Raw genomic sequence first — 16,519 nt, forward strand, 5'->3', positions numbered from 1 at the left:
GTCTGCGCTCGTGGTTAATTGTGAACGTTCCCTCATTTGTTTGTACTTCATGCATCTACCATTTAAGTGCCAGTCTGCCTAAGAATCAGGCAGTGGTGAAAACATGACAAAAAAAACCCACCCAATTTGACATTGATTTCAGTTCATAAAATGTAGTTATGCACAAAATTAACATTCATTTCCGTTTTCTGTTCTGGTAATAGAAGATACAATCTGATTGAAATGCACTAGAAATTAACGAATAAAGGGAGGTAACTATGTAATTTGCTATCATTCTAACCAATTTTCTAACCAAGTTATTTACTATTACCAGACACACACACACGAAAGACCAATTATTTTTAACTCAGGATGATTGTTAGTATTAAATAGCATGATTAACTCGGTGGTTTTTTTCTGACCATGTTTTTATTTTTACCTAAATTGCCTGATTCTGGCACTTAAAACAGGGCCATTGTATATACTATCGACATGCTTTGATATTTCCCATATCAACGATCCTTAAACGATTCAAAAGATACCGTGGGCTCATCATTTAATTATCGACAACCACCAAGAAAATTCTCAAATGACGGAACCAAAACATTGTACTCAACGGAGTGTACGATAAAGTAAAACAAATAAATACATACAGATCATAATATAAACAATTATAACATGCATACACACACATGCATCTCAATATAATGTACTCTTGACACATTTTAAATTATATCTTTTTTTAAAATGACTTCCGGTTCAGCTGTTCACTAAATGAGCATTTGCATGCTTATTGTATATGTATTGATGGTCCAAATACTATACATGTAAATAAAGGCAACAGAAGTATACCGCTATTCCAACTTCATAAATCAATAGAGAGAAAAAAACAAATCAGGGTTACAAATTAAATTTGAGGGTAACGTATCAAATATAAGAGAACCACGATACAACAGAAACACAACATTAAAATGTAACACACACAGAAATTATAAAATTACAATGGCCATTTTCCTGATTTGGTAATAAAAATAAATGAAAATCGAAGTTGCTGAAGTAAACATTCGCTAGTCTGTGCAGATAGGAGAAATAAAGAAAATCGAGGACCAGCTAGCATAGTAAACAGTACGGTGTGTTGCATTTTTATACGTATGTTAGCTACCATTGGTAAAATTCGCTGAAAACATCCTATACTTTGAGTAAACATCCTAAAGTTCATACATTGAATTATCAAAAACAGGAAAAAAACATGTTTTTTTTCGAAATGTTTTGTTACCATGGCAACAAAATTGGTAAATTCATAAAAAGACAAAACACAATACTTGTTCATTATCCCAACTTTTGCTATTTTTATATTAATGTAATTTAACAGAAAATAAAACTTATGATTTGTTTGAAAATGATAAAATACATAAGCTTTAATTCAAGTGGCTGAAAGACCATAGCAACCGGTCTGAAATTGCTGAATTAATTAAGAATCAGCATCAAAGGATACATATAGATAATAGAGTTTGAATTATATACTAAATAGTTAGATAGTTAATTATCACTAGATCTGCTTTTGGTTACCATGGAAACAAAAAAGTTCAGATTTGATACAACCATTATATACCTTATAATATCTGTTTTGCAGCCCTGTAAATGGACTTCTTTCAATCATAATCAACAAGCAATTATATTTCTCTATATTTACAACTCATATCTCTTGATTTCAAGAATGGGTCATTTGGTTAATGTATTAACAAAGTATGGCATAGACATTTTAGATGGAGGGACAAAGTTAATAATGTATAACTGCTGAATTTGGTGCATGTTTTCCTCAAAAATTTGTATTGCTGGATTTTTCTCAATATCTCAAAATTAAATTTTATTTTGGTCTAGAATCTTAGAATCAAAGATGCACAAAGTGGTAAATCATATAATAATTTGTATCTTCTGGTCGTCTTGAAAGAATGACAATCAACTATCGACGAGAGTTCGGATCAATAAGAAACTAGACCATAAGTTTGACTTTAAAGAGCCTGTTCAACATCTCACATTAAAATGTGACTCGTGTAGATGTAGCATGTATTAGGGGGCAATCCAAACTCAGTTTCACAGAGGAATGTGAAGTGAATAAACAAAACAAGAAACACCTACACTAATTGAATCGCATCAATGGATGGTACTTTTGCTCCAGATAAAAGTTCTAACAGCGTTCTTAACAATGTGACTTTTGTAGAACGAGAAAAGACTAATGTGAACTGGATTTCAAAAAAGATCAAAAAAGGTTATTACTTAATTTCACACTCAGGTAAATTGACGTTGTCCTTTTATATAACAATCATTATTTGTCTGATTAAATTCCAGTAATATATCTTCCTGGTCTAGAGAAAAAGACCCTAACAAATTCAGCTTCCTCGTCGTATGTAGATAGTGACAACCGCTATCATATCAGTACCAGCATCTATAACACACGCGACGATTAATTTTTTTCATTTATAAATTCCACTCAGCAGCACTAAACCAATTAACCTGCGTTCAGAGTATACATCTGAACTAATACGATATTGAATAGCTCGCAGTTGCTCCTCAAGTTTGAAAAAGAGGGACGAAATATACCAAAAGGACAGTCAAACTCATAAATCTTAAACAAACTGACAACGTTATGGCTAAAAATGAAAAAGACAAAAGGACAAACAATATTACACATAACACAACATAGAAAACTAAAGAATAAACAACACGAACCCCACCAAGAACTAGGGGTGATCTAAGGTGATCCGGAAGGGTAATCAGATCCTGCTCCACATGTAGCACCCGTCGTGTTGCTTATGTGATAACAAATCCAGTAAATAGTCTCATTCGGTACGTCACATTTATGAAAGGGAATGGATTGTAGTTACGACGTAAGGAACATATCCGATATCATTATTGAAACGGTTATTCCATAACGGTCAACCAACTCGTGATGGCGTCCGTACAATTTACGAAGGGATGAATTCAACTTCATCGTTTGGAACTACTGGTTCAATAGTTTCCTAGTGGGCAGCAAACGTTATTGTGTATAAAAATAAAACTCACGTTTGTTGCCACAAGAGTAATAGTTATTTTAAACTTAAACTGAAATTTCGAAGTCAAAGTTTCGGATTTCACGAAAAGGATAACATCAGAAAAGATTGCAGAAATGAACGAGGAAGGCATTCTTGTTGTTAGCAATAAATTTTGAAACAACTTTGAACATATCTGGTTTTATGCTCCTCCCAAATGCAAGGCGTTGTAAAGTTAATATATTTTATTGCAAATGCAAGTAGACGTAACGTTTGTGGAATAAGGACCCAAATTGTAGTGTACCCCTATAATCCCCACAATGTTCATATCTGAAACTTCGTAATTATAAATATTAAGGAATATATCTAGTAGCTAGGGACTGTTTATTTTTTGGAAAAGTCAGACATATCAGTAAGTTTCTTTGTTCGGGTTATTGAAAGCGTTGGATTTTGTCAGTTTGAGGGACTTTCCCTTTTGAATTTGCCTTGGATTCCATTATGTTTGTAATATAGAGATTATTCAACTGCGTAAGTGCGATACGATATGTATCTACTCGACACAGTTATGTTTTTTCAAATTTAAAACACGAGGCTTGGCGAGCGTTTTAAATATTTAAATTGTGTCTGTCCAGAGTTGGTGAAAATCGAATTGCACGATATGTGGTTGTTGAATCTGTTTTTCTAATTCTTTTGATACGATATGAAGACAATCATAATCTTTTTTTTCGAAAGGTCTACAAACAGACGCGTTTTTTCTATGTATCGTCATCAGGCATGGTTGACTTGTTCATGACTTCAAAGGAATTTTAATTTTAAGAGGAATGCAAGACAATACCACATCATGATCAAATTCGAACCAGTGACAAACTGAGTTAAAATGAATTACACTTTGATTAAGTAACAATAATTTATAGGTCAGGAAAAGTATCAATCGAGTAATAATTAGATAAACTCTTTTATAATAACGATACAGGATTATAAATACAAAAACAAATAAATGTGCCAAAGTTATACACAAGCATTGCTTTGCAATTTTAGTGAAGGTAAAATTCCAACGCAAAATACTGGAACCTAAATTTAGACTGGTTAAAATGTATTTAACAAGAATTTTCTAAACATTGTTCACTAGTCATATGTCATCTAGCTTGTTAATTAGAAGAAAAAAAAGTTAATTAAACTCTTTTAAAAGAACGAAACGCCACCAAATTGTGCCAAAGTTAGACACAAGAATTAGACATTATTTGATTGGATATCATTCAATAAGAGAACATTTCAAACACAGAAAATGATGCAGCCAGATACCAACATAACATCCTCCACATTGAACATATGTTGCTTTGTACAGACTGGTGTGTCCTGATATCTTTTCAGTTTTAGTTAATCCATATTTATAACGAACAACAAACAAAACTTTAAAACACCAGATTTTATTGTATAGGCTTGTTTATATATATGTATACATCAAGTACAATCATTAGTTTAAGCATCAAAAGACTACAATTCTACATAAAATATAAGCAATAAGACAAAACAATAATTATTACAGAGTAAAATAGTATATGTGGTGTTATGCATGTTGTGATAGTAAATGAAACACGAAGACTGATGGAGTAATTACTGTATTGCTTTTTTATTTTTTAAATTCCTTTATTTCCATCAGCTCCTTGTGAGGAATATATATAAGTTCCAATTCTATTATCTGAATAAATAAACATTAATCTCAATAACATTAAGTCTTTTCATTTTCTGATCAGGTTCATAGTAGGATTTATAAAACCCAATAATAGTAATAAAATAGTAAAGGTCAAAGTAATATGCGGTTTTTATGGATGTCATTGCCGGTTGTATTTATTTTTATTTTTTTGCAAAATTACATCTTGTGAAATTTCCCCATTTCATTTAAGATATCATTTAAATCAAATAATCGTTTACTGTACAAATTACTGTATTGCTAAAGAATAATATGCACTCCTTAATACCTACTCAACATATTGATTAGTATAACCATAGTTCAACTACATTTGTTTTTTAAAGGTTTGCATTTAAAGGGATTTGGGTACAACTGACGGAAAAGAGACAGTCAAACTTTCCTACCATCTGAGTTCATACATGATTTAAACAATAATGTATTATGATTTCAAGGAGGGTGTTTCAAATTAGTTATGCTAGAAAAGATCCACGCCATGCAGTTTTCTTCCATTGCTATTGTGAAATTTCAAAACATAATTATGTATATATGACAAAGCTGTAAGACAAATAGTCACAAACCAAAGAACATTTAGCATTCTTGTAAATATAATAAATCACGTTGAATTTTTAAGGGAGCTCTATGTTCTGAATAATTTTTTAAAATTTAATAGAAAAATAAAATAAAAACAAGGGATCAAGGATCATTAACGCTCACAACCTGCCTTCGGAAGGAGCATACATTTTTGTAAAGATACCTTTTTTCTGTTGAACTAATAGGAGAAAAAAGAGGGTAATATCGAAATAATAAAAGAACTTAATTACAGAAATCACTTAAATTTTACAATTATTTAGTTAATGTATAGCTTATTTGAAAACAATAATAAAAAATATAGGTCACCGATGAGTAAAAAAAGATATTTCAATTTTAAAGCCAAAAAAATGCATTTTTGCACTAAAGGGAGATAATTTGGAGCTTTTTCAATGATATAAACATTTTAAAAGTCATCTGGGGCCAAACTGAATCGATGTTTTTGGTTAATTTTTTTTGTATCATATCATAAAGTAATAACTAATAGTGTAATCAATAAAATTTGTTATGAAAAAAACAAATGTTTGATATTTTGCTGACATTTTTGTACCCGCGAGCCTCCTTAAGCATCCATTTACATTATTTTATTTAGTACTTTTTAACAAATCATAAGCAATATAATACCAAACAATTTTACAATATACACAGTTATAAAAAAAGCATAAACAATACAAAAGGAGATAACAGTTACCTACAAAAAGCCACATCATATTGTGTTGATAAGGCAAACTTAGTTTAACATATTTGGTCCGAAAACAAATTCATAGGTGTTATATCAACAATTGAGATAGCTTCATTGTGTATACCTACACGCGTGTTCACTTTCTTTAATTTTTTTGATGGAAATCATGAATTATTTTTTTGTCATTTCTTCATTCTTAGAAATAAGTTTTGTATTAAATGATATTATTTCTGAGAATTATTGTCATAAATATAGTTCTTCCCCCGAAATCAATCATGAACAAACCGAACTTTTACAAATCATTACCAGTATATATCATATTTGGACAGGCGCAGTAAGTCATCAGGTGAAGCTATTTTACCTATCCGTTTCAGTGAATGCATTTGCGTTTGAAGAAAACAAGGCCACGCACTAATTGGACTCATTTATTTTCTTAATTAAACAAGTTTTGAGAATTTTTCAACAAAATGTGTAGTCATCTGTTTTAAAAATAGCATGTCTGACAAAACCGATAATTGGCTAAACATTGTTTATTCGAAACAAAGACATGGGTGGAATGTAAAAATCTTACAACTGATACTGAAAATAAAAGACAAATTTGTTTTTAAACTTGCAGCCAAGAATTGCAGCACCCAACACATGTTGTATAGGTAACAGAGAAGCATAAGCTTTATATTTTATTTTGTTTGACAGTTTCTTTCCTAGATATATTTTAACTATACATGCAAAGTTTTTCATTGCTGATATATATTTTATTTCAATATTATAAAATTGAGAATGGAAATGGGGAATGTGTCAAAGAGCATGTATATGTTCTTATAATAGGCCTTTCAGAACAACACATTCATTTATGTATAATCGTTTTACGGCCTTGTTTATTTAAAGAGTTATTGCAACAAAATAAGTAAACAAGCAGACACATATAAACAATTAGAGTTGAAAACATGTTTTACACTAAAATTCATCAAATGTATGAAAATTTAAAACTGTAAGAGTGATACGGAAAAGAGATTTGATTGATCAGTTTACTACAACTGTGTCCACACGTTGAACCTAAATTAGTGTTTTTCTAAATGTAAAAAAGTAAAAAATATGTATATTAATATAGTCATTTGTCTATGAATTATCTATTTGAATTAACAGTTGAAATACATTTATTCTTTATTTTTCATGAAGTTGAATATTCTCTGAGAATTTCTAACTCATTTTTCACCCGGAGAAAATTGTCATTGATAACAGTCAAAACAAATCTGATAAAGTTTTTGTACATTTTTACCAATGTTAATGAATGCATTTGCGACATTCCTCAAAGTTGGTTTCAAACTGTGCATCTTGCAAAACTGGAATCTCCATTCTTCTAAAATGTCCTTGTTCAGTCTTACCAAGTCTCGTTCGTTTTGCCTGTGGGTAATCTGCTCCCAGGTCTGAAACTCCATTCCAAGTTCTATCAGGAACGGAAGTGAGTTATTTCCAATCAATGGAGCCAATCTGTCAATGTGCTCCTCTGTTGGTACAGTGTCCCATTTATCTGCGTCCTTCTCTGCGATGTTCAAAGATTAAGTAGTATTTGATTAATAGTCAAAATAAAAATGAGCATATGTTTTCAACGATTTGCAAAATAAATGATAACTATTTATTGCATTCTTATATTATTTATGCTGTTGTAATGCAAAATAGATGGATAGGGAACAGACAATGTTCAAACTTATCCACTGATATCTCATCAAAGAAAATTGGTTATCAAAATCAATAACATGCAAAGTTAATATTGATTTCCACAGAACAAGTTTAGATTTTGTAAAAATTAAAACCAGTATAAAAGTGTACATATAAAACATGATTAAGTACACCTTTTAGGATAAACTTGAATTTAGGGACTTAGCTTGAAATTGTATCAGGACACTTAACGCAGAGAATAAACGATAGATTACAATAATGATATACTTATATAACATCATGTTAAAAAAATGAGATGTGAAATAAAAGATACCAGAGGAACAGTTAAACTCATCTAAACTGACAACGCACTCGGCTAAAAATGAAAAAAGACAAGCAGACAAATAATAGTGCACAGTCTTTGAACAAATATCCGAAACATATAACTTACCAAAATCAATAGAATCTGCTTTTACAAGCTGTAATACAAGGTAAAACATAATTATAATTAGATAGCATGGACTGTCATCATATCATACGAATCATGCATGTTGATAGTATGTTATATTTAGCTATATCTGTGTATATCTTTTAAAATTGAGAATGCTAATAGGGAATATATCAAAGAGACAACAACCCGACTAAAAAGCAAAGAACAGCATATAGCTTAAGCCTTAATGGGGTTTCAATACAGCGATATAGTCCCACACTCGGCTTCCTGCCTCATTAGACAATTAAACAATAAGGTGTAATAGTTCAGTGCAAATGGACGTCATACTATACTTCAAAACATATAAACAGTATAGTTTATGAGTGTCTGGTATATCAACGATAAATGGTAAAACACAGGAACAAATTAGAAAACAATCAAACTAAAGGGATTGGGTTAAAAGTTCAAACTTAGTTTTGTGATTCATCAACACTTGATTACCTTGCAAAGTATGTGAATATCCTCTTGGTCACTTGCCTCCACTGCTTCTTTGATGTGCTTAAAAGTCACTGCAATACTGTCTCTGCATCGCCTCAAAACTTCAAAATTCCATTTCACTGAATCGTCAGATTCTAGAATCCTATCTATGTCCTTGGTTGACAATCCCAATTTGATTGCTGTTTCCCTGACTTCATTTTTTCTAAACAATAATGACAAACGACGTAGGTGTAGATCTGATGGCGTCACTTTCAAAAAGTCAGCATTTGTAACTGGATTGGAAAAATTGTTCATGCTTTATGTATCAATAACAACATTTATATCATAGAACCTGACGTAAACATAGTGGTATGTATTATAAGACTCACGATCAAATTATTGATTTGTGGTTCTCTAAGTAATGTTGTCGCTTTGACACATTCCCCATTTCCTTTCGCAATTTTATTGAAATTCGAGCTGGTATGATATAGTAGCGGGGTTTATTATAACCAGCATTAAACGGATAATAATCAGACAGTTCTGCAGTTTAAATTTCTAATATTTTATTAATTACAGTAATATCTCCAAATTCCTCGTCATATTAAAGATGACCAGGATATCGACGAACGAATTAGGATCGGTAATTGTATGTTTACAAAATTACTTAACACCAAAAGGTGTTGATTTGTTATGGTTAATATGGTTGAATTGTATTCGGATGTAATCTCGATAATAGAGAGAAATGCATTAAATATACAAATTTTAAATGATTTTCATGATTTATCGATAAAAGACGTATAAAAGTGGTACACGTATGTTACGATATCATAAAGTTGTTTATTATTGTTAAACGCATGATGAAATATACATCACGCACAGAAGTATGAGTCTTATGTAGTCTTTTATCATATCTGTCAACCTCTGACATATCTTTACATACACACTCAATGCATTCGGCTGTAATTCTGATAAAATTATCACAAAATAACAATACAAAATATAAACAAAATGGTCCCTTGAAATTGCAAGTCTTATTGTGATTTCCTGACATATTCTCCTTTCACCATTAGGCAAAAACCTGGACCGCTGTTACAAAATTACAAAATTTATTTCTGAATAAAATTCAGAATGGAAATGGGGAATATGTCAAAAAGACAATAACCCGACCAAAAGGAGATTACAGCCGAAGGCCACCAAAGGTCTTCAACTCCACGAGAAATCCCGCTTTCGGAGGTGGGCCTCAGCTGGTTCCTCAATAAAATTATGCACTAGTTCAGTAAAAATGGACGTCATACTAGACTCCAACTAATACAAATGAACTAAAATTAAAAAAATACATACACGACTAACAAAGGCCAGAGACTTGGGACAGGCGCAAACATGCATGTTTTGTGAGATGTCAACATTACCTTATACCTCTAGCCAATGTAGTTTTGTTGAAATGGTCCTCGTGGAAGGAAATTTCGTTTAAGAATTTTAGTTATGATCCTGGACACCAATGGTAGAACTAACGGAAATACAACAAACGATTCAAAATCAGAAAGTGCGGTTGAGGCATGGAGTACAAGTGTATGTCATTCGTATATTGTAAACCCCTCCCTCCATGCAAACGAAGTTTTGTGTATACAGGATAGGAATCGCCCCGCCGCGTGTGTTTGTCAGTTTGTGTATCTGTTTGTCCCTTCCAACTGCCTGTGTAGTTTGTCTTAATTTTATACAGCTCTTGACAATGATGTGAAACTTCAATGTAGATAGGATGCTCCCGTTCATTGAGATCTCTTAGAGTGACTTTGGAATTGAAAAGTTTGACTGTATATATTATGCACCTTGTCACAGATACTCCAAAGTTTCAAAGACCAGTAACTTTGGGAAAATATTTTATACGTGTTAGTGCACTTTGAAATTTTATTCTTTTCAATATAAACCTTAGCATCGCAACTCCTTAAAATTTATTTCAGATACACCTGAAAGTTGGTGAATCGGTATGACCTCGTTTAAACACCTACATGAAGGAATTTTATTGCAGTCCATCAGTTTTCCCAAAGTAACTGGTCTTGACTTTGGAGTTTCGGCGAAAAAAAAAGCCTTTCAAGTCTATAGGTCATTATTTTTGGCGTTTGAAATGTGGAAGGATTTCGTTTAGTAATATACCTATTGATTTAGTGTAGAACAATCATGACAATTGGTACAAAATAACTAAATTTCCGGTAATTACATGTTAACAATAATAAAAAAAAAAATGAGCTTTGTCCTAAATTGTCGATTTTCACATGAAGCCATAGCAGTTGGACAAATGTCACAAAATGTAATTGTCTTAAGAATGTGTAAACCATTATTTCAAAATGATGTTTCATTTATATTGTGTGATTATTTTATTTTTCATGCCATAATGTGATACTCAGCCAGTTGGAACAAACTTTAGATCCATCTGTGTGCGTGGGTTAGATGATCTGGTCCATTTTTTCTAGGGTTATATCCCTTAGTACTCAAAGATTGAACCCTCACCAGTATGCACCTCCTATGATGTGGTATATTGGATAATAACAGTCTGTACACTCATTTATATTCAAATGAACGGAAAATGTAATAACCATAAGAGATGCAAATGCAATTTGATTATTAAAAGTATCAATACACTAGTAATATATAATATCTATTTTTGTAGCATCCCCTTTTTACGACATGCAAAATATTTAAAAAATAATAATTTAGGAATGTATTTCTTTAATTTGATCAGGGTTCCATGTAATCAGCCTAATCTTGCTTGTCAGGGGGGTATAAGCCAACGAAGATAGATATATTTCGGAAAAGAAAACAAGATTTAAAATTAAAAATGAATTATATCAATATGATAAACTTTGATATCTATGCTTTCACCCTTTTATACCCCCGAAGAACACTTTTGGGACATCAAATTTTAAAACAGAGTCTTGAATATCGAGTGCACCCTTTTCTATTGTAGCAAATATTAAATTAGTAATGCTTGGAGTAATCTAATAAACAGGTAATTTTTCTTTAAACTACATGCAGAACCATGCAATTTCTGTTACTTCGAAGATTTTATGTTGGATTAAGTTATTGATATATATAAACGGCCGCTCCCGCTTAGTACGATTCGTCAAGTTACGCTTTCGTACGTTCGTTTGTCAATATCCTTGTCATCTCTAGTAGACAGAAATATTTATCTTTATATTAGTATGCGTTACACAAAGGTAGGACGAAAATACAGACTACATAATTCTTTGTTATCGACTAAGCATACATTACCTGGGCACCCTGGTTCACAATCTTCTTGATCCTTAGAAAAAGGGACAATAGGTTATTTTGTGTTTTACATTACATCATATTACTTACACGAGGATTTATAACTTCAAATGTAATCAGTTTATTTAGATAATCAATCAAAAATTAATCAAATTAGAAAACCAAGATGTATTGATGAAATGATAACGTATGCCTATTCTTTATGGTAGAGAGGAAACATTTAAATTGGTGGTTTAAAAGTCTACTATAAAGATTGGACAAGTGCTTGAATTTGGACAATGCAAGACTTGTGAGATTACCAGGGCAAAGTTATTTCATTTCAAAATTTCCAACAATTATATCAATTTAGGCTAAATATTTTACATTATTATGGAATAGCACATCCGCTAACTGAGTGGTTAAACACGATCAATATTGAAGTAAAGCAATACTACATTTTAATATAAGTATCTTTTTTTGTAATCCAAAGAGGTCCAAAGGACATGTACAAAGTATTGGATGAGAAATATATTACTTTTGCTGCAAAGGAGGAATGGAAAAATGGGAGATGACTGGTACATGTATTAACTGGAAAAAAAATACTTCGTGTACCAAATATACTAAAAGCACTAAGCTTTTTTTTATCCATAGCATTTTGGGAACTAATTCACTACTTTACAAGATGAAAATAAATAGCAGCAACATATGTACATTTTGTAAAGAAGGACCAGAGACCATAGCACATTAATTTTGGAGCTGTCCGATGGTCGCCAGTCTCTGCAATGCACTAAACCTCTGGATTTTTGAAATGACAACTATTGAATATTATGATTATTCTATTTGGTAGCTACGAAAATGTGAAATTTAATTTTGTTAAAAATAGGATTAATCTACTTTCAAAATAATATATTTACTGAACAACACTACAAGAAGTTCTTCCAAATTTTAATGCTTTAAAAAACTATTTAAAGGAACACTTGTACATAAAAAAATACATTTCATTTAAAAACCTCTCTGAAGAGGAATATAACAAAAACTGGAGTCTCTGGGCCCCTATTACAGAAACACCACTTATATATGTTGCAAGAACAAATAAGATTCCAATGCTATAAGATAATTCTCCATTTTCAACCTATTGTTGCACCATCATATATATTCAATTGTTGTTTTATTAAATACTTTCTTTGTGTAAATATGCCATTCTGTATACCTTTGTTCATACATAGTGTGCTAGTCTATTTATTACAATAAAGACAATAAATTATAAAAAAAATATAATCAACCAAGGTATCTTATAATCATTAAATTTCTATTATAATTTATTATGTCTGTGTGTTCCTTAATTGGCTATTGCAAATGTTTGTTTTTGTATCTCATTTTGGTATGAAACACACAATTTTACATACTTTTGTTTTCCTATATTATTAAGTTTCAGATTTAAGACAAACCATGAAAACCGCAATAGAAGCACGACGCGCATGTCACAAAAAGAAGCTTACATTGCTCATGCTCCTTGCATATGACTCGTTTTATATTTATAACACTGGCTGTCCATTTCTTATTTTGCATTCACACAAGTCTAAATTTGAAGAAAAAAAATCGAATATTAGGATGTAAGTTTTTTCCGTTTCCAATCAATTTTGCAAAATCAAATTTATAAATTGGACCGCCAACACTTTTCAACTTATTTGTTAATACCTTTCTTGCAAACCACGATGTGATTGTATGTATGTTGTGTTCAATACCATGAGACGGACATGTCCAGATGTTGTCAATGTTTGCTAATCTTGGTAACGGTAGGGTACATGGATTATCTGGTGAGTTACAACATATGCTGGTGATAAAGGACGCATCAATGTGTTGACTCTCATCGCTACTTGTTTTGATATACAACTGACTGATTTTTTCCAAGGCAGATACCAAACATTCGTTTACGCTGGACGCCATATCCCTCATTATAAGTGTGTTTGTTTCAGCATGGACGAGACGTACAACAATCCTCTCATCTTCACAGAGAACATACATATCAACATAAGGATCAACAGTGAAAACCCCTGACCTATGGAACAGCATGTCCCTGTTGGTCTCTCCATAGGTCTTCACCGCCCAAACATGCAAACAGTAACTGATAAATCTGAATGATAATGCTGGAGGTATCATCATTGAAGACGAAAGAAAGGCTATAGCAATATTTCGTTTGGTGATGTCAGCAGATTGAAGGTACCCAGATTCATCTATAGCTCGAACCATACTTGCAACATAGTAGAAATCAGCAGTGATACGTTTGTGATCAGAACCATATCTCTTTGGTTCGACCAATATATCCAGATAGGTCATGACATTTAATAGATAATCTTTGTCTTTGTAAAATATTGCATATTTCTTTCCCTTCCAAACGCTCTCTATTGCTTGTTTTGATACCACCCCTTTCTTGCCCATTGCATCCCATATTTCCTCTCGTTTCTTGTCTCCCTCACAAAAGCGCCTATCTGTAACAATTGATTTAAATGCATCGATGAGAAGTGTGGGAGACAAAATAATACGGTCTGCCAATTTATGTTCATCAAAGTATAATAACTTTCCAATTGAATGTTGAAATTTCAGAAATACCTTCAACTCAGATTTTGACAACGTTCTAATAGGCTGCATAGAGTTTATTTTCTCTAGATGGTCTAGCGTAATTAGAGAAATATTTCGTCTGATTAGTGATGCAAATTCTAACTCTAAAGGGATAAAGCATTTTGGGAGAGATTCGCCCCATGTTGGCTGCGTCTCAGATTCCCTGATGATGGCGGTCTTTATCTTCTCCATTTCGGGGTCATATTTGTCTTTAGCGTTTACAAATATTGCATCATCAATCACCAATTGTTTCATCAATGGCGTTTTGTGAAACATCTTGTAGATTTCTTCAAATATGTCATGTCGTCTTTGTTCAACCTCACTCTGAAAAGAATACGAATATACATACGTAACGATGGTGTGTATCTTATATAAAAGTTTTTACAAAGTATAGACCTAATATGCTTGTAACCGTTCTCTAGACACCGGCTATATATAGACAAAACAGTAGTCTGTCGAAACAGTAGTCTGTCGAATTGAGGTACAGGGCTATATGTATGGTTATTGTGTGTTTCTTATAAAACACAATATATATAATATATATATATAAGAGAGCCCAGGTGGTCGTGTGGTCTAGCGGGACGGCTGCAGTGCAGGCGATTTGGTGTCACGATATCACAGTAGCATGGGTTCGAATCCCGGCGAGGGAAGAACCAAAAATTTGCAAAAGCAAATTTACAGATCTAACATTGTTGGGTTGATGTTTAGACGAGTTGTATATATATATATATATATATAAGTCAAAAAGGGTACAACATCACCATTAAATAACTATAAAATATACAAATATTAGATATTTCGGATAACAGATATCCTTCTTCGGTAATTGCACAATGACAAATGAATCATGTCAATTCAAATTGAGACTCTATCAAAATCTTGATTTATACAATTTAAGCGAACGCTGGAACAATTTTAAAATTTCCAAACACACCGCAAAGACTACAGAAATATGCCAAAAATAAAAATAGTTATTTACGATGTGAAATGGCACAACTCTAGATTTCCAAAGGTTGTGACAGTTGAGATGTTATAACTGCATTGAGGGCAGTCCTCAAACAAAAAAATCAAAAATGTCCTAACCGATCCAGGATGATATAAATTAGACAACGGTAGGGCAATTACAACAGAAACTACATATTTAAGCCTCCCAAACGAATATCAGTGTAATAATGATTGAAAAAATAAGTTTTGTATAATGAGGTAAAATAATTGAACGTGGCAACGTACTTATACATCATCCCGAATCAATGAAAACCTGTAATTTAAACTGTTATTTTAAAAATAATTTCGAACTGTAAAGCCAGTACTAAATCCGGCGTTGTTTGAAACAGGTAGTCACAGGAAAATGAGGGACTCGTTCTATGTTTTTTCATTTATACCCTCTGGAGAGACTGTCCGTAACTTTCTTATCCAAAATCTTTCCCGAGCGACTCTGTCGACCTTCGACAAACCCTCGTTGTGGTCTATGATCGTGATGGTAAGGTTTTTGAGATCAGCTTGTGTGTGTCCAGGTGATCTCAAATGACGACTTACCGGTAGGTCGGGCTTGCAAGTGTATCACTTCGATGACCATTCATGCGTTTGTTAAATGGCTGCTCTGTCTCGCCAACATACTGCATGCCACATCGACATTGAAGGAGGTATACAACATTCCGGGTTTTGCAAGTTACATTGCAATATATAGTGTACACAGACCCAGTCGAGTGACAAGTGAATGCTTGAGTATTCAGTATTTGTTGACAAGTCAGGCAACGTCTGTTACCACATGACTTGCACCATCCTGCAATTGAACAGCTTTTATTTGAGGAGAAGTCAGCTCTAACAAATAATTTTTTCAGACTTGCTGGTCTCCGAAAAGCTAAGACAGGAGGATTGGGAAAGATCTTGGATAATTTAGGGTGTTTGGCAATAGTTTGCCAATTGGCACGGATCAAACGTGAAAGGTTATTAAAGGCTGGATTGTATGTAAGAACAAACGGGACTATTTTGCTGCGCCTCTTCCGTTTGTACTGTAAGAGGTCCTATATATATATATAAAACAACATAGATATGGACCTATTTGGCATTTGTTTGGTTATATCGAAACAGTCAATCATTCAAATGCAGAACATGTGATACAACAT

General features: G+C 32.5%; 1 protein-coding gene across 1 annotated transcript in view; it reads right to left on the reverse strand.

Annotated features, from left to right (window-relative positions):
- Positions 1–4,645: 4,645 nt before the first annotated feature.
- LOC134700086 (uncharacterized) overlaps positions 4,646–16,519 on the reverse strand; it is a 33,715-nt gene continuing 21,841 nt past the window's right edge. The window contains exons 11-16 of the mRNA XM_063561456.1: positions 13,473–14,717; positions 11,799–11,829; positions 8,556–8,824; positions 8,076–8,103; positions 7,245–7,508; positions 4,646–4,707 (exon numbers count right to left, since the gene is read on the reverse strand). Of these exons, the coding sequence (XP_063417526.1) occupies positions 4,646–4,707; positions 7,245–7,508; positions 8,076–8,103; positions 8,556–8,824; positions 11,799–11,829; positions 13,473–14,717 (1,899 nt within the window). The remainder of the gene's footprint in view (positions 4,708–7,244; positions 7,509–8,075; positions 8,104–8,555; positions 8,825–11,798; positions 11,830–13,472; positions 14,718–16,519) is intronic.

Source organism: Mytilus trossulus, unplaced genomic scaffold (genome assembly GCF_036588685.1).
Source record: "Mytilus trossulus isolate FHL-02 unplaced genomic scaffold, PNRI_Mtr1.1.1.hap1 h1tg000122l__unscaffolded, whole genome shotgun sequence".
NCBI classification, from domain to species: domain Eukaryota; kingdom Metazoa; phylum Mollusca; class Bivalvia; order Mytilida; family Mytilidae; genus Mytilus; species Mytilus trossulus.